The sequence below is a fragment of the Tenrec ecaudatus genome, chromosome 14 (genome assembly GCF_050624435.1).
Source record: "Tenrec ecaudatus isolate mTenEca1 chromosome 14, mTenEca1.hap1, whole genome shotgun sequence".
Taxonomy (NCBI): Eukaryota; Metazoa; Chordata; class Mammalia; order Afrosoricida; family Tenrecidae; genus Tenrec; species Tenrec ecaudatus.
The window spans coordinates 12950684-12970023 of NC_134543.1; the positions used below are offsets into that span (position 1 = coordinate 12950684).

The window sequence follows — 19340 nt, forward strand, 5'->3', positions numbered from 1 at the left end:
GCTTGCCACAGTAAAAGCAAATTAAATGACTACTAACGAGTACCGCGTGAGCCCGTCCTACAGGGTCTCTTTGTCCTCTTTCCCCTTGACAGAAGAAGCCACCTGGGCCAGTGTCCCGAGCGGGGTGGGGTGGGCAGGCAGCACTTGCAGAAGAACCCTGCACGTTTGTGAGGAAGGCCGTCTATTGGGGAGGCCCCTGGCGGGGCCAGCAGTGAGCAGGTAGCTGCTCAGCTGCATATTGAGGCCTGGCCATTGCCCTCTGGAGCCCAGCCTTTGGGAGCGGTGTGCAGCCGGGTCCCCTCTGACACATGTGCACGCGGGGACACCCATGTACCTGTGCGTTTCTTACTGTTCCAACCCTCAGCGTGCCTTGCTCTGTCCCAGCCAGCCCGGTACCCAGGCCTCGATACAATCATTGCATGTGATTTTTGCGGGCTCGGGCTCTCCAGGACTTGCTCACGCATCTGTGGTCAGCCGTGGGTCAGCGTGGGGACTGCCCTTCCTGCCTGGCTCTCCTGCATGCTGAGATGGCTCAGCTCTGCTGCAGGGGAGACTGTCACCCCCCAGCAGGTTGGTCCGGGCTAGGCCCAGGTTTGCCCAAGCGTGTTCCCACCGCACTTAGCCGAGAAGCAAGTAACTCGCCAAGCTGCTGCGGGCATCCCCTCTGCGACCATCTTCGTGGGCAGAGCCAGCCCCACCTGCCTAAGTCCAGGGTCCATGTGTGGGAGGGCTTGGCGTGTTGGATTCTGGGAGGCCTGAAGTCACGAAGCCGTTCATGCATCAAGAGGCCTGGACTTGGACCTGTGCACTCTGTCCCGCAGCCTGGGGCGCGCCGTAATCCATCTCCCCGGGACCCCGAGCAGGACCCTGTAAGGCCGTCGCTGGCCGCGCTGCGGGTAGCAAACACTCCCTCTACGTGTGCCTTGGTGCCTGAGATCAGTTCCCAGAGCGCGAGTTTCTGGGTAAGACAGTCTTGCTGTATGGACTGCCTTAGGAGTGCTGCTAAGTCGTCCCCCACCCCCACCCCGGTCCCTTCTAAATACTCACACCAGTGGCTATCCCCACCAGGCCCATATGGCCGTGTCCCGCTCTCCTGTCAATGCTCTGGACAGCAGGGTCACAGGACAGCCACCGTTCAGTTGAGGGTCCCCATTGCTCCTTGGCCGCACAGGCCTAACCTTGCCTAGGTTCCCTAGAGGGCAGGAGAGTCGTGGTCAGCATCTCCTGGAACAGCCCACGGCTGCTTCCCGTGAGGCAGGGGTCAGACATTCCAACCTTGCCACCAGACCCGAAGCCAGCTGCCCCTCTCAGGACGCTCTCTGCTTCCCTGCTGGGCTTGAGGACCCTGCGGCAAAGGGCCATCCAGGACGCGCAGCCAGTCCTCCGCGTCCCTTGGTTTCTTAGGGGAGTAACCGTTGGCAATGTAGGATCAGGGTACCGCTCTTTGATCTGGACCCTCAGGCAGGCCTCTCTCAGATCTCCGCCCGCGGAGGCAAATGTCCCAGAGGTCTTTAGCTCTGCCAGTAGGTGCTTGGAGGCCCCTAGGCTATCCGCAGCCTCCGAGGGAACGTACTGAGCTCTCCGACCCAGTGCATCCGACCCCTCCCTTCATCACGTTCCCACCTGTAGGCCTCCTGCCCGAAGGTGCTCAGCCCACAGCCCCACCTCCTGCTGGTCCCCTAGCTCTCCTGCCTGAGCTGCCACCGTCTCTCTGTCCGTCCTCCTCAGCCTCTTACTGTCTCCAGTGTCACGCCACGCTGGCTCTCCGTCTCCTGGTCTAGGAGGCTCTTAGCACAGGGGTCTTGGGTCCCAAAGACCTGCTCCATTCTCCGCTTTTTGTTCTTGGTGGTCGGCTGGGCGCCTCTCTGTTGGCTTCTCTTTTGATGCTCAAAAGATAAGGTGCGGCTCAAAGCACCATGCCTGCCACCCCCATCCGATTCCGCCTCATCAATGCAACACCCCACTGTCATCTGGTCAGGGCCCCCAGTAGGACGGAGTAGAGATGCTACTCTGGGTTTCTGGGAATGTAAATCTTGATAGGAGCCCACAGCCTCATGTGTCTCTTGATGATCAGCTGGTGGGTTTGAACTGCTGACCTTGCCGCTGCAGCCCAACACTGAAGCCTCTGCCATCCCTTCCCACACAGAGGCCGGGATCCAATTGACTACCCACACCTAAACACTCACGGGACCTCCTGCCACAGAGCCGATTCCGACTCAGAGACCCTGTAGGACAGAGGATAAGTGCCCCGTGGGTCTCCGTGGCTGTAGACCTTTGCGGGAGCAGCCTGCCAGGCCGGGCTCCTGGGCAGCGCCTGCTGGGTTCAGCATGCCAGCCTTCTAGTGGCAGCCGTGCATGTTAGCCACCGTGGCACCGGGCGCCTCGCAGCACGCACGGTGTGGGGATAATCCCATCTGCCCACAGAATGGAGGACGACCCGCGCACACAGTTAGGGCCCCACCCAGCTACTGTGTGGAAAACCCCATTCAGCCAGCCCCTCCCTGTCCCTCACCAAAGAGGCCACACAGTCCACAGAGGTTGGCCTGAGACCTGAGAAATTAGACCTTGGCCGCCTCCACTGTGTAACAAAGGGGCCGCTGGAGAACCAGTTCTGACTTGAATAGGGCTTGTTCTTCCTTTTGGGCCTGGGCGGATGCAGGGCCGGCTCAACTCCACCCAAGCGCTGTCGACATGTGAATGGAGTGGCTGAGACTGCACGGGGATCAAGTTCTCAGTGGATCCGAGTGGGACCTGGAAGCTCTTCCCGTCGGGTGAGAGCTCTGGGCGTAGCCATGAGGCCAGCCAGCGGGCAATCCGTGAGGAAGGGCTGTGACTTCAGGGGGCTCCGGGAGGCAGGGCGCCTCCTGTGTGCCACAGATGGTCCGCTGTGGGGCAGCAGGGCTGTGGGTACAGAGGTAATCCAAGGGGCCAGCGCTCCCAGGTAACTTCTCAACCTGTTCTCACTAATGGTCCCTGGCCGCTTCTCTCCGCCTCCGTCACCGGGGGGCCTGCTTCCTGAAAGATGCCCACAGGAACAGCGCCTTGGGTCACCCAAGACTTCTCCAATGTGGAGCAGTGGCGGGCCGAGTGGCTTGGCCAGTGTCCTCCACACAGCTGGTCGGAAGGCCAGAGGAGAGGGATTGACACAGTGGCTGCAGCAATGGGCTCAAACACAGGGAGGATTGTGAAGACAGTGCATCAGGACGAGGTGGTGTGCGGGCACACGGTCGCTGTGGGTCGGAACCGACTTGGAAGCACCTAACCACAGCCACCACAACCCAAACGCACTGGCAGCAAGTGGACTCACCGCGAGCCCACAGGACAGAGGAGAACTCTCTCCCCTGCTCCCCCACCCCACCACGGTGGCCTGGCTGTAGTCCTTACGGCAGCAGATCGCCACCCCTTTCCTCGGCAACCTTTTGATTGGCAGCTGAGCGTGTTGCCCCCTGTGTCCCCGGGGCCCTCACACATACCCTGAGAGTCCTCGGAGGGCCTAGGAAGGTGGGAGCACCACGATCTCCTCGCGTGGACGCAGAGGGTACAGCGCTCATTCAGCCTGAGCTCCGATTTGAACCCAGGCAGGGGCCTGCTTGGTTCTTTTGGCCGTCTGCAGTGCCTTCAATGTTCTGTCTCATGCTGTCATTCAAACGCATCCGTTCTTCACCCGTCTTCTTATTCAGTGTCAACTTGTACACCCCGAGGAGTCCATTGAAATCACCGTGCCTGGGGTCAGGCGCACCTCAGTCCTCAAAGTGACACCCTGCTTTTCAGGGCTCCAGAGGACTGGTTGCCCTTTGATCTCCTGACAGCTGCTTCCAGGAGCGTTGATTGTGGAACCCAGGAAGACGGAATCCTTGACACCAGCAGTCTTTTCGCCGCTGATCACAATGTCGCCCAGTGGTCTGGTGGCGAGGCCTTTGGCTTTCTCCACAGACTGAAGGCTGTGGTCCTCCATCTTCATCAGCCAGGGCTCCAAGTGCTCCTCACTCTCAGCCAGCAAGGTCGTGTCGTCTGCAGACGGCAGGTGGTGTAGGAGGATGTCACCACTGAGCACACTATGCACTCGGAGCCCCGGGGGGCCGGGCCATGCATGAGTTCTGCACCTCACTCCCAGTCCTCTACCGAATCGCAGGTCTCTTCAACACCGGACTATCCTAGAGTCTCCCGGCCCCCCAAGATCCGACATAACTGTTCTGTGATACGTAGGGACGCTATGAGTCAGGATCGACTCATCGGCAGTGAGTTTGGGTTTTGGTTTGTTTTCGGTGTTGTGTACCAAGGAGCCCTGTGGCCTAGGGGCGGTCAGCACTGGGCTGCTGACAGCCAGGTCCGCAGTTTGAAAGATGAGGCTTTGTACTTCCAGGAACAGTTATGATCTCAGACCCACCTAAGCCCCTGGCATCAGCTGCTCATTTCCCCCCTCCCTCCCCATTCCCCCTCCCTCATGAACCCTTGATAATATATATATTATTATTTTGTCATATCTTACACTGTCTGACGTCTCCCTTCACCCACTTTTCTGTTGTCCGTCCCCCAGGAAGGAGGTTATATGTAGATCCTTATAATCGGTTCCCCCTTTCTACCCCACCTTCCCTCCACCCTCCTGGTATCGCCACTCTCACCACTGGTTCTGAAGGGATCATCTGCCCTGGATTCCCTGTGTTTCCAGTTCCTATCGGTACCAGTGTACATCCTGTGGTCTAGCCAGATTTTTAAGGTAGAATTGGGATCATGATAGTGGAGGGGAGGAAGCATTTAGGAACTAGAGGAAAGTTGTATGTTTCATCGTTTCTATACTGCACCCTGACTGGCTGGTCTCCTCCCTGCAACCCTTCTGTAAGGGGATGTCCAGTTGCCTACAGATGGGCTTTGGGTCCCCACTCTGCACTCCCCCTCATTCACAATGATTTGACTTTTTGTTCTGATGATGCCTGTTACCTGATCCCTTTAACAGCTCGTGGTCACACAGGCCCGTGTGCTTCTTCCATGTGGGCTTTGTTGCTCCTGAGCTAGATGGCCGCTTGTTTAACTTCAAGCCTTTAAGACCTCAGAGGCTATATCTTTTGATAGCCGGGCATCATCAGCTTCCTTCACCATATTTGCTTATGCTCCTGCTTTGTCTTCAGTGATTGTGTTGGGAAGGTGAGCATCATGGAATGTCAGTTTAATAGAACAATGTATTCTTGCATTGAGGGAGTGCTTGAGTGGAGGCCCAGTGTCCATCTGCACTTTAATACTAAACCTATAAATATATGCACATAGATCTACTTCCCCGTCCTCGTATATAAATGTTTACATATGTACATGTCTTTACTTAGACCTCTATAAGTTCCCTTCACCTCCTACCTCTTTCCTCTATTTCCGTTTGTTTTCCTCTTGTTCCACTATTATGTTTTGCCTTCATTTGGGTTTCAATAATTCCTCTCGGTTACACTGCCCTTGATCAAACCCTATCAGACCTCCTACACCCTCCTCACCACCGATTTGGATCACTTGTTTCCTTGTCCCTGGGTTTCTTAACACCACTTCCTTTCCCCCCACCTCCCCCTCTCATATCCCGCCGTAACTGTCTGTTCCGTTGTTTTCTCCAGATTGTTCATCCAGCCTATCTCATTTAGACAGACCTGCGGAGATAATAACATGCACAGAAACAAGACCGAGCAAAACCAAGCAACAAAAGAAAATAAAACAATACCAACACCAAAAAGCCAATGACGAAAACAAAACAAAAACAAAAAAGAAAAGCTTGTAGTTGGTTCAAGGACCGTTTGTTGGCCTTTAGGAGTGTTTACTGGCTGAGTCAGTTGGGGCGCAAGCCCTGGCCCCAAAGTCTCTTTTTGGTATTCTCTGGGGACTTCATTGCCCTGTTCCCCTTGCACCTAAGTGTTTTGCCTCGGTGTGGTGGGATCAGATAGGGCACAATTCCCACACTGTGTCTCCAGTGTTGTCCCCTGTAGGGCTGTGGGTCAGTGAGGGATGTCGTGTCTCATAGTGGGGCCAACCAGATGGTCTTCTCTATGGATTGGATGCTCTGAGCGGGAATATCGTCCTCAAGGCCTGGTGGGCCAAGACGTGCTCCGCTCTCTCTTCCTCCCCCTTCATTTGCTCCTGTGTGCTCTGATCAGACAGGTCCCTCTCCCTGAGCTGCAGCTTCAGTGCTGTCCTCTGAAATAAATTCTTCTGGGGGGCGGAGCAGCTGTCCACGTAGTTGGGATTGGAGCTGGCCCCTCAGGCCTATCCATTGGTTCCTTACTCCGTGCCTGCATGTTGCGTTCACATCTTAGAGCACTGGGTTGAAGTCTGGTCCCTCTTTCCCTGTGGAGATAGAAACAATACCTCCCCTTGGGTGGGTTAGTGCTCTGTGCCCCTGATGCCCATTTCTTTTTTTTCTCCCCCCCCCTCCTTTTTAGTTGTCTACCATGTGTACCCATGGATTTGGTCTGGCCCCTGCCATACTACCTGTTCCTCACCCCAGGAATGTTTGTATACAGTAGCTTTTTCCCTATGCCCCCTTTGCATTTTTTTTTTAAAGCTTACCTCAGCGGACTCATGTTGTACTTGTCCTTTTGTGCTTGGCTTACTTCGCTTTGCATGATTTCCTCCAGTTCTTCCCATGCATCGATGTGCTTCATACATTTATCACTGCTTTTTAGCGATGTGTAGTACTCCATTGTATGTATGTATTATAGACTTTTAATCCAATCGTCAGTTGATGGAAATTTGGGTTGTTTCCAACTCCTTGCAATTGTGAACTGTGCCGTGATGAACATTGGGGCACAGATGTCTGGCTTTCGTTTGTTTCTTGCCTCTTCCGGGTACATGCCCAGTAGGGGGATTGCTGGGTCGTATGTTAACGGATTTCCATCTGTTTTAGATATCGCCAGATTGATTTCCATAGTGGCTGTACACACAGGTCCACCAGCAGTGGATGAGAGTTCCTGTCTTCCCCCAGCCCCTCCAACACTTGTTGCTTTCTGATTTTTTGAATTGGGCTATCTTTGAGGGTGTTAGGTGGTGTCTCATTATTGTTTTAATTTGCATTTATTTTATGGCTAAAGATCGGGAACATTTTCTCATATGTTTATTGGCCATTCGGATTTCTACTCCTGCGAAACTTCTGTATAAGTCCTTTGCCCACCTCCTCAGTGGGCAATTAGTTTTTTTTTTCTTTTTGGAAGCTAGCAGAGTATTGTAGATTTTAGTAATAAGGCCTTTGTCTGATTTGTCATTGCTAGAGATATTTTCCCAGTCCGTGGACTCGATTATTACTCTCTTGGTGAATTCTTTCGATGTACACAGGTGTTTTATCTTCAGTATATCCCATTTGTCAATTTTTCCCTCCTCTGTGTTTGTGTCCTTCCCTATTTCTGACAGCCTGTGTATTCCCTGTGCCAAAGTTCTCAGGTTGGTCCCCATTCCCTCATTGATGGCCCTAATAGTTTGGGGTTTTATTTCAAGGCCTGCGATCCCCCTTGAGTTTATTCTTATGCACGGAGTGAGATAAGGGTCTTGCTTCATTTGTCTGTAGGTAGATAGCCATTTTTTCCAGCACTACTTGTTGAAGAGGCTATCTGCTTCCCATTTCGATATTTTTGGGGCTCTTATCAAAGATCAGTTGACTGTATGCTGATGATTTTATTTCTGGGTTTTCATCATCTATTTTCTTAATGTGGCTACCAGAGAAATCCTCAATGACATATGTGGCTTGCTGGTATTTCACTGCTCTATGTTTTTGTGTGTGTGTATTAGTAAGCATTCATGTGAAGAAACCCAAGTGAATCTAAAGAATCTGTGGTGCTTCACATTGTATGGGCTTGCAAGCAGCAGCCTTGGTGGCATAGTGAGTTAAACCTTAGGCTGCTCTCAGGAAGGTCAGCGGTTCAACTCCACCAGCTGCTCCAAAGGAGAAAACGAGGCTGTTTGCTCCATAAAAATGAAACCCGAGGGAGCAGTTCCCCTGGCCCAACAGGGGCTAGTAGAGTCGGAACAGATTTGGCTGCAGTGAGTTTCTTTTTTAAAAATCACTTTATTGGGGGCTCTTATAACATTCCATGCATCCATTGTATCAAGCACATTTGTTCACATGTTGCCATAATCATTTCCAAAACAGTTTCTACTTGAGCCCCCCTTGGTATCAGCTCCTCTTTCCACCCCTCCTCTCCTCACCCTCCCCCCTGCAGCGAGTTTTGAGAAAGTTGTTTTAACATTCACATTCTATTCTGTGGCTCTAACCCTCACAGGTATTCAGGGTTCTATAGCAGAGCGACCGGCGACTCCCTCTTAGCCTTCTTGTGTACAGGGGCTCCCTGCTAGAGTCCTTTATTTTGAGTCGTCTCTTGTCCATTGTCAAGCAGGACTCGTGTTGCTGGGAGAACGCTGCCTTTGCGCTTGGCTGGTGTCCCGCTGCTGCAGCGTGCTGGGCTGCACGTGTGTCTGTCTGTTCTGTAGGTCTTGCTCCTTTGTTGTGGGCCCTTCCAGATTTCCTCCCCGCCTTGCAGGCTGTTTGCTCTTTCCTCTTGGATATCTACAGAAGTCTCAACTTCAGTTCCTTCAGTTCCTTTTACTTATTTTTAAATCATTTTATTGGGGGCTCTTTCAGCTCTTATAACATTCCATACATCCATTGTATCCAGCCTATTAGTACACATGTTGCCATCCTCATTTTCTCAACATTTACTTTCTATGTGAGCTCTTGGTATCAGCTCTTCTTTCTACCCTCCTTCCTCCACCCTCCCACCCTCGTGACCCCTTGATACATGATAAGTGATTATTGTTTTCATATCTTCCACTGACTTCAGTTTCTTCACTGGGCCGCCGTTAGGCGTTGCTTGGCTCCTCCCGGGGCCCCACGTTGCAGTTCTGGAAGATCGTTTTGGGCTTCCCAGTACCCAGATGGAAGGCAATAGGCTCCACAAGTAGAATCCTCACTTTCCACGTGGGAGACTGGGGTTCGAGACCAGCCCAGGCACCTTGTGTGCAGCTCCACCACCTGCAGTGGGAGCTTGTGTGTTGCTGTGAACTCATTTCAGTGTAGCTGTCAGGCTAGAAAGAGATGCCTGGGGATTGACTCTGAAACCTGCAAGTCAAACCCCATGGGTCTCCGTGGTCTGACCCCATCGTGCAGGGGGCTTCCATGAGCCACGCCGGCCAGCTCTGTGGCAGTCAATAGCCGCAGCACCAGCGGCAGGAACAAAGGCCCCTCTGAGACTCACAGACTCTGCAGCCTTGGGGTGACTGAGCAGAGGGCTTGAAAAGACTCTCAGCCTCTGAAGACCCTGCCACCCAGAATCTCAAGGTGGACCCGCCGATCGTTACTCCAGTTGAAAGCATGCAGCTAACTAACAGGCAAGCCCAGTCTCCTTACCAAGACCAGAAAGTTCAAGATCAAGTCCACATTGGATCCTCCCCTTAGCCGAGGCCTCCTCTCCCGGCCCTCAGAGCTAGTGGATTTGAGTGAGACCGGAGGGTTTCCCTGTGGACTTTTTAAACCTCCCCCCGCAGAAAGGGTTGCCGGGCTGGGTGTGTTGAGAACCGTCTGGGCGAACTGGGTTATGGGTTGGGCTGCCAATGGCAAGACCAGCAGTTTGAAACCACCAGCCCCTCCCAGCAAGATTTCCAGTCTCGGCCCACGGGGGCAGTTCTGCTCCGTCGTGCAGGGTTGCTCTGGGCCACATCTGACTCTATAGCAGCGACTTTGGAGTTTGGAGCCCAGCTCCATGTACGACGGCAGATGCCACAAAGCCCGCTCTTAGGAAATACATCGTCTTAGGCTTTGTGCATTGTTCATAAAGACCTTGTTGGATATATCCTGACAACTTCAACTTTTCCTCCTCCTCCTCTTCTTCTTCCTCTTCCTCTTCTTTCTTCTTCCTCCTCCTCCTCCTCCTCCTCCTTCTCTTCCTCCATCTCTCCTGAGCATGAGCACTCTCTGTTTCACGCGGCCCAGTCATTCTCCCGTCAGTAAACCTGGGACAGTGGTGGCTGAGCCACCTGCTGGAGTGCGAAGGGCTGGGATCTTCTCGGCTAATAAACAGGCTTCACACAGACGATGCCCGCTTGGACCCCGTCAAAGACTAGGACGCGCCGCCGGGCCTGGCGGGGCCCCCAGCACTTGGGCTCAGTGGGCTGGGCATGCGGTCTCTGTGTCTGGGGGGGGCGGTGCCCAGCAGACAGCCCAAGCCTTGCCCCTGTTGAGCCTCTCCCTCTGCTCTTTGCAGATGACATGGCAGAGCTCCTCCTGGGGGAGTCGAAGCTGGAGCAGTACCTGAAGGAGCGACCCCTACGGCAGGGGGCCAGCCCCCGGGGACCCCGACCCCAGCTGACTGAGGTCCGCAAGCATCTGACTGCCGCCCTGGACCGAGGGAACCTCAAGGTACTGTGGGCCTCCAGGGTGGAGGGGACAGCGGGGCCCAGGGTGTGGGGTCACCGCCCATCTTCCCTTCACAGTGTGAAAGGAGGCCACAGTGCATCTGTTAGGAGCAGGCTAGCACCCCTGGGTGGGTCCCACAGGGCTTTTCCCAGGAGCGTCTCGGTGACACATGATCCTGAAAAATGACACTAATCTTGGCCAGGTGCTCCAGGGCTGTGGCTCCAGAGCTCCACCTGACACTGTTCCTGCTGTGGAAAAGGAGACGTGGCACTTCACGCACAAGGTCCTGTCGAGGCCCCTCTGTGTGGGAGGGGACCTGGCCGGGACACTCCTGCTCACCAGTGTGGCTCCAAGACCATCCTTTCACCAGGCTCTGTAGCTATCTGCCGATTCCTGGTCACCCTTGGACTCGCCTCCCTGTCCTTTCCCTCTTCCTCCCTCCTTCCTGCTTTTCCCTTGGTTTCTCCCATGAGTGGGGTCCCCTTTGTTTGATCAACAACCCCTCCACACACACACTCACTCACTCACACACATGTACCCACATACATGCATGCACACACAATCACAAACACACACACACTAACACAGACTCACCCATACACTCACATATACACTTGCACATACAAACACACATACATTCACACACACATACTCACACTCACACATATATACTCACACACACACACTCAAATTCACACACACAGTATACATACTCATAACATAGTCATACACACATTCACTCACACACATACACTCACAGTCACACACAATCACAAACACACACACACTCACACATACTCAGGGACTCAAGCTTCCTTGCCTCGGGACACGTCCCCATCCCTGAAATCCCGCTCTCCCTGCCTCCCTAAGGTCATGGTCCTGCAGGGAGCCGATGGCCTCCTGGCCCCTTCCTGGTCTTCGTCTGTGGGGAGTGCCCCACCCCCCAGTCTCGCTGTCTGAGGAGCTCTTGGAAGAATGATTGCGGTGAACTATCCAAGGGGACTTCATGGGAAACTTCCCCCTCACACGTCCACCATTCTTTGATGTCCGCTTGGCACCCGACTCCTGTTTCCTTGTAACCTTGGCGATTTCCGCCCCTGAGGGCGTTTCTCTGCCGGCCTCAGGACGCCAGAGCCGACCGTTGGCCTTTCCCCTGGTCTGTGTGTGCGTCTTTCCCTCAGAGGGCCTGGGCCTTCTCTGGACCGACCTCTCCTCTCTGTATTGGAAACCCACGCCCGCTCCCAAGGTGTGAGAGACCGAGGAAGGCCACTTGCCGTGCTGGGACGTGGTTTCTGTCTGTGTGAACTGGGTCAGCTGTTAGGGTGACTGGAACCTCCGGCCTGTGAACCTTCCTCTGCAGACACCCTTCCTCTCTGTCTGCTGACCACCTCCCCCGGGCCCTGTCTCAACCAGGGACTTGGGCAACATTTGTAGTAGCGTCTGCCGGGGCGGCCGTAGGCCACAGCATAGAATACGAACTCGTAGCTCCCTGGGGCTTTCCTGGCCATCAACTCAGCAGAAAGAGATCTCCAGGCCTTTCCCCAGCTACAACCCCCAGCTTCCAGCTGGGAGCAGACAGCCTGTCCTACCCGGGGACCTGGGGTCACCCCGAATCCAGATCAACTCCAAGGGAATGCATAGGGTCTGTCTGGCAGACACTACCTTTTCAAACGGGCTCTGTGGCTGTCTCTCTCTCCTGGACACTCCCCGGACCCTGCAAGTTCTCGGTGATGGGGTGCTGCCCCTGGGGCTTTGCACTCCATCTGCTCCCTCGTCCAGACAGTTCTCTCTACGTCCACTGTCCCCAACCAGGAAGTTCTGGTGACACTGGTGGCTGTGATCAGCTGGAGCTGGCGGGACATCAGGCTCTTGGGGCCACATCTCTCAGGGGTGGACAGTCAGTTTCAGGTGCCCTGCTGAGGGTGTGCAGGTGTGGCTGCGTGAAGGGGAGGGAGGTTGAAGATCACACTCTTCCAGGCCTGGCGCCTCGCCAGTTCCTCTCCTACGTCCAGCTCTGCCAACTTCATCGTGAAAAGGTGAAGGTGCCGACCGATTTCATTTCTTCCCTGTGCTTTGTTCTCCACCAACCATAACGCAAGGCAGGGGGATGAACATTGAAGTTACAGTTAGCAGGGCGTAGGTAAAGTCCCTGTGTGACCTTGGGCAGTTGCTTAACCTCTCTGAGCTTCCTGTGTCTCATCTATGAATCTGCTTAGCTCGAGGTGGCTCTGAGACTCCAAATGCAGGTGCTCCTTCAAGCCCAGCAGCACTGGATCCGGGTCATGTATTGATCTGTGATTGGTTCTGTCTGGAGACGCTGTCACGAGGGCCATGTTTTTCAGTTCGAGCCACACAGCTTCGCCTGGAGTGTGCTGTCCTGGTTAAAGTTACAATCAAACTTTCCTGGTTTGACATTGAGACTTGGTGTTTTGGTGCTGTTGTTGAGAATATTTATACACAGCAGAACGTGCCCCAGCTCCCGACTTTCCACAAGCACTATTCTGTGATGCAGAGGACAGTTTTTGACGTGTCCACCATGCCGCTTTCCTTTTCAGAGTTGTTCCTTCCCCACACATGAACTCACTGCTGGAGGCATGAACCTACTCACTGCCCAGACATGAACCCACTCACTGCCCCAGACATGAACTCACTCACTGCCCCTGGACATGAACTCACTCAATGCCCCACACATGAACCCACTCACTGCCCCAGACATGAACTCACTGCCCCAGGCATGAACTCACTCACTGCCCCAGACATGAACTCACTCACTGCCCCAGACAAGAACTCACTCACTGCCCCAGACATGAACTCACTCAATGCCCCAGACATGAACCCACTCACTGCCCCAGACATGAACCCACTCACTGCCCCTGGACATGAAGTCACTGCCCCAGGCATGAACCCACTCACTGCCCCTGGACATGAACTCACTGCCCCAGGCATGAACCCACTCACTGCCCCTGGACATGAACTTACTGCCCCAGACATGAACTCACTCACTGCCCCAGACATGAACTCACTCACTGCCCCTGGACATGAAGTCACTGCCCCTGGACATGAACTTACTGCCCCACACATGAACCCACTCACTGCCCCAGACAAGAACTCACTCACTGCCCCTGGACATGAAGTCACTGCCCCAGACATGAACTCACTCACTGCCCTAGCCATGAAATCACTGCCCCAGACATGAATTCACTGCCCCTGGACATGAAGTCACTGCCTGGGACATGAACTCACTCACTGCCCCAGACATGAACTCACTCACTGCCCCTGGACATGAACTCACTTCCCCTGGACATGAACTCACTGCCCCTGGACATGAACTCACTGTCCCAGACATGAGCTCACTCACTGCCCTAGACATGAAGTCACTGCCTGGGACATGAACTCACTCACTGGGACATGAACTCACTGCCTGGGACATGAACTCATTCACTGGGACATGAACTCACTGCCCCAGACATGAACTCACTGCCCCAGACATGAACTCACTCACTGCCCCAGACAAGAACTCACTCACTGCCCCAGACAAGAACTCACTCACTGCCCCTGGACATGAAGTCACTGCCCCAGACATGAACTCACTCACTGCCCCTGGACATGAAGTCACTGCCCCTGGACATGAAGTCACTGCCCTTGGACATGAAGTCACTGCCCCAGACATGAACTCACTCACTGCCCCAGACATGAACTCACTCACTGCCCCTGGACATGAAGTCACTGCCCCTGGACATGAAGTCACTGCCCTTGGACATGAAGTCACTGCCCCAGACATGAACTCACTCACTGCCCCAGACATGAACTCACTCACTGCCCTAGCCCTGAAATCACTGCCCCAGACATGAACTCACTGCCCCTGGACATGAAGTCACTGCCTAGGACATGAACCCACTCACTGCCCCTGGTCATGAAGTCACTGCCCCAGGCATGAACCCACTCACTTCCGCTGGACATGAAGTCACTGCCCCAGACATGAACTCACTGCCCCAGACATGAACTCACTCACTGCCCCTGGACATGAACTCACTCACTACCCCTGGACATGAACTCACTACCCCAGACATGAGCTCACTCACTGCCCCAGACATGAAGTCACTGCCTGGGACATGAACTCACTCACTGCCCCTGGACATGAAGTCACTGCCTGGGGACATAACTCCTCCTTTAAGATCTGTGGAGTGGCCCTTGCCACTTGGACCCCATGTAGATAGTTTTTAAATGAGCATTGTGCTTACGGTGGACATTTTTCATTGGTTTAGTCAAATGTGCCTATTGATCTTGAAAAGGCTTCAGGGGGTCTTTTTGTGTAAGGTTTACAATGACTGCTGGGTGATGGTTTTGGGGGTTCACCTGGCCTGCCCGACACGAGAAAGTCTGAAATCAGAGAATTTGAGATTCTGTCTGGAACGGTAATCCGGCACCTTCTTCTGTCTCCACCATTGTCCCAGGAGGCCCCTAGTTTCTTGTCCCAGGCCCTCCTCCCATTCCTGGCTCTCCTCCCTCTGTGGCCCCCGGCAAACCCTGACCACCGTGGTGTCCCGGGTGCAGAACTGTGCACCATGAAAGGACCTACGATGTAGAGCGGGTGTTGACATCCACTGTGTCTACAAGCTGAGGGCTTGATCGTGTGCGACAAACATGAAAACAAGACCAGACAAACCGCAACCAGGCCCACTGCCCCCGAGTTGATTGTGACTCATAGCGACCCCACAGGACAGCGTAGAAATGCCCCCGTGGGCTTCTAGGCTGTAATTCTCTATGGGAGCAGAAAGCCTCATCTTTCTGTGGAGGGGGCAGCCGCTGGTGGCTTTGAACTTTGCCCTTAGCAGCCTAACGGACAACCCTCTACCCCAGCAGGGCTCCCATGAAGCACAAAATGAGTTGAGCTGGAAGCTGCAGAGCAAGCTGCAAGTATGGTGTGGGAGAAAGAGCCCGGGCCAGGAATCAAGAGACCTGGCTTCTCCGTCAAGTTAAGAAAGTCGCTTCTTGGGGTCAGGTCAGCTGAATGGGCACTGTGTCGGTGCAGGCAGCCCAGGGACCTTGGCCTTCTTCAGGGGGATGATGCTGGGTGGGACGTGCCCACGCTGCTCCACCAGGGTTCTTAATGTATGTGCCGGAGGACTGAGAACAGGAACAGAATCCGTGACACAGGCCCAAGCCTGGCCTGTCCCCGGCCCGGTGGGTGAGCCCTTGTGCTTTTTCCCCACAATCTTCTCTTTAAGGCTGTTTCCAAATAGATTTCTAATTTCTTGGATTGTGCCCTTGCCCTCGGGCCTCTAGGGAGCTTGGCTCTCTGACCCTGGCCAGTGTGTACAGAGACCGCCGTATGACTTTACAAAACCATTTCCGGTGTACAGAGACTGCCGTATGGCTTTACACAACCATTTCTTCCCTTCGGACCATGATGTCCGTCTCACCGTCCTCCCCAGGCTTGCCTCTGGCTCCGCCCACTTTCAGGAGCTGCCTGGAAGCCCCTACCTTGGCTGGGTCGTCTGCTTCTCCAATACTGGTTGGTCTCTGGCCACGTTCCCTACACATCCCCTGACAAAGCAGTGCATTTCAGATTAGTGCAGCTTCATGCTTGCTCCCGAGAGCTGGAAACTGTGGCCTTGAATAGCTTGCGTTTTGAGGAGCAGGCCAGGCCCGCGCGAGGGTGATACATCTGTTTCCTTATATAGATGGCTGGGTTGATTCATCCTGCCTCAGCTGGGGAAGGTACTGATGGGAGTAGGGCAGAGGCTTCTGGGGTCGACCAGGGAAATAGACATCTGATTGGAGAGGAATGAGAGCTGTTTTAGGTCTGGGACAGCCTGGGCCACTGGGGACGGGATCAGGGCTCAGTAACCTCAATTGATAGGCTGGGCTTATAGGGAGGGGATCAAGACTCGGTAACCTCACTTGATAGGCTGGGCTTCTGGGGAGGGACCAGGACTCAGTTACTGTAATGGACTGCACCAGCTCTGAGAAAAGCCTGCTCCTGGAAATCAAGCAATTGCTGATAAAGCAATTGCACCGGTTTCAAGAGGCCTCTCTTCTTGGGTGGTCAGCCAAGCTTCCTTTTTTGAGGCGGTTGTACATTTCAGTTATGCAGCTTCCCCTCCGGCCTTGACCCCGCCTGGGGCCCTGAGATAGAGGAGTGCTGGTGGCACTGTGGGTTAGGTGTGGAGCTGCCAACTGCAAGGTCAGTGGTTCAAACCCACCATCTGTTCTTTGGGAGAAAGACGAGGCTGGCTGCTGCCATACAGATCTATAGCCTCAGCAGCCCCCGTGTAGAGTTGCTATGAATCAGAATCCACTCAATGACAGTGCGTTTGGGTCGAGAATTATAATCCTCTCGTCAGAGTGAACCATTTGGGGGTTTGTCGTATGTTCACATGTAGACCATTTGCATCCTGCTGAAAGGAAACTGTGACCCTCCCCCTCCATGCCCACCCCCGGCTGCCCTCAGCCCAGCAGCCACAGGCTTCTGTCCATCTCGGCTCTGCGGAGAAGCCTCCTCCCGACATGCCGTCCCGTCCGTGGAACCGTGGCACAGTGTGGTCTTCTGGGATGGCCTTCTTTCACTGTCCTTGTCTGTCCGGACCTTGGTGGCCCTGTGCACGCAGACCGACACACCACCATCCTCACACTTACTCTTGCATGCGAGCCCTCTGCTGCAGCCCCTGGGGCGATCCGTTTCGTGAAGTCTTCCTCTCTTTGCCTCCCCTCTGCTCACCAAGAACTAAGCCCTCCTCCCTCCCTCCTTCCCTTCCACGGAGCACTCTGTTTCCAGGGCTGATCCCGGAGGAACCCGTGCCAGGCCCACCCTCCTCATATCGGCAGATGGTCCGTCGTACGCAGAGGCTGCCGTTCGCCCGGGGACGGGGCCCTTCAGAGGGGAGGAACGTTGCCACCAGCACTTGCGCTCACATCTCCGCGTGGTCGGGGAGAGCTGCCTCTTTTTTGGGGGGGGCGGGGTAGCAGTCAACGGGATGGCTGTGTCTGCCCCGAGAAGCCCGCCTAATAGGAAGGAAAACGGTTTTCTCTCTCTCTCCTCCTTTTCCTTCCAGTCAGAATTCCTACAGGAATGCAACGTGCTCATGGGCAAGCTGAACTACGTGGAAGGCGAGTACAAAGAGGCACTCAACCTCTACGCCCGGGTGGCCCTCGACGACTTGCCGCTGGCCGCGGCCGCCCCCTACAAGCTGCGGATGATCGCCGAGGCCTATGCTACCAAAGGTGAGGGGCGTCCCTGGGGGAGGGCCTCCCCAAGGAGCCAGGGGGTGTTCTCCCCAGAGCCTCCGGTCTGAGCTGGGACCTTGGCTGTCGATTATGCCGGATGCACCCCACAGGGCTGGCGCCCCCTCACAGAGCGGTCCCAGCAGCAGAACCTGGTTCTTCGGTTATCCCTGGGGGATGTGACATGCCAGTTTCTGCCCTCTGATAAGTCCTGCGCCATGGAAGCTGGGACCTGTGGATAAGATGTGGCCAGGTGCCAGCGACTTGGTTCTGACCCACAGCGATGCTGCCCGGCCCTGCGCCATCCTCACAGTGGTGCCTGTGCCAGGGCCCATGGGGGCAGCCACGGGGTCAGTCCATCTCATCAAGGGTCTTCCCCTCTTTCACTGCCCTCTACTTTACCAAGCAAGGTGTCCTTCTCCAAGGACCGGTCCCTCCCGACAGCATGTCCAATATGAAGCCTCACCTCCCCCCCCCCCCCCCCGCCCTTGCCTCTAAGGAGCGTTCCGGCGATCCTCCTTCCAGAGAGATCTGTTTGTCCTTTTGTTCAGTCCATGCGACTCTCAGTCTTCTTCGCCAGCACCGTCGTTCAAACCCATTCACGATTCTCCCGTCTTCCCTACTCAGTGTCCAATATCCACACGCATATGGGGCAAGCGAAATTCCACGGCCTGGGTCAGAAGCCATCCTGGCCTCTTCAGGAGCATTCTGGCTGTCCTTCTTCCAACACGAAGACGTTTGTCCTTTCGACAGTCCACTTTCAACATGTTTCTCCAGCACCACCATTCAAAAGCACCCATGTTTCTGCGGTCTTCCAGGCTCGCTGTCCAACTTTCACGTGCGCTTGAGGCGATGGGGAACACCACGACATGGGTCAGACACACCTCGCACACACGGGGACCAGGTGAGCCGGCCACACCTGCTTGGAGGACTCCTGTGATAATCCCGGAACCAGGCAGTGCTCCCCCAGGTGTCCAGTGACGGGACCAGGGACTCGGGGTGTCAGAGAAAGGCCGAGCGTGATCTCTGTGTGGCTCTGACACAGGGTGTCCTCTAGTGTGAGAGGACACAGCCCCTTGGAGGAGACGCACGCCTCACCTCGTAGCTGACCTGTCCAGGCTCGTTTCTTCATCTGTAAAATGGGCAAATCGCACCCACGTTCTAGAGTCAGCTGGAAGATGAAGTCAGGTCATTTCGGCGAAGCACTTAACAACGTACACATTTGGCACATCCCCAATGCGTAATGACTGGCATTTGATGAAGCCAACCCCAAACAGGAGAGCACGTGTGCCTGGTCTACACTGGGCACAAAGAACAGCTCATCTGGGGCAGGAGTGGTCACTGTGGGTCAGGAGGGCTTTTTCGAAGAGGAGGGCATATATAAAAGCCCCAAGCAAGCCTTGCCCATTGGAAGCAGGCAGCTTCTCTCCTTTCTGCCACCTGCTGTCCAGCCCATGCATGCGACTGACCATGACTGGCCCAGAGGCCAGGGGCTGGGCAGCCTGAGCTGGCAGTGGGGTGCTGCAGCTGACACTAGCTTGACCCTGCATGTGACCTCCGGGTCTGGCTTGACAAAGACTTTTTGTCAGAACCTGGAAAAGCCATGGGGTTCGCACAGTCCAAATCCAGTCCCCCCCAGGAGCTCTAGCTTCCTAGGCACCTAGCAACAGCAGTGCCTTCAACTCACGAGGGCTGCCGGGTCCAAGGACAAGGAAGCAGCCAGCTGAGCCTTCCTTCGGGCAATGCA

At 54.8% G+C, this 19340-nt stretch overlaps 1 protein-coding gene across 2 annotated transcripts in view; it reads left to right on the forward strand.

Moving 5' to 3' along the window:
• Window positions 1–19340, forward strand: part of TTC7B (tetratricopeptide repeat domain 7B) — a 253479-nt gene that overhangs the window by 18974 nt on the left and 215165 nt on the right. For both annotated transcript variants that reach the window (XM_075530524.1, XM_075530525.1), the window contains exons 2-3: window positions 10218–10372; window positions 17425–17593. In XM_075530524.1, the coding sequence (XP_075386639.1) occupies window positions 10218–10372; window positions 17425–17593 (324 nt within the window). The remainder of the gene's footprint in view (window positions 1–10217; window positions 10373–17424; window positions 17594–19340) is intronic.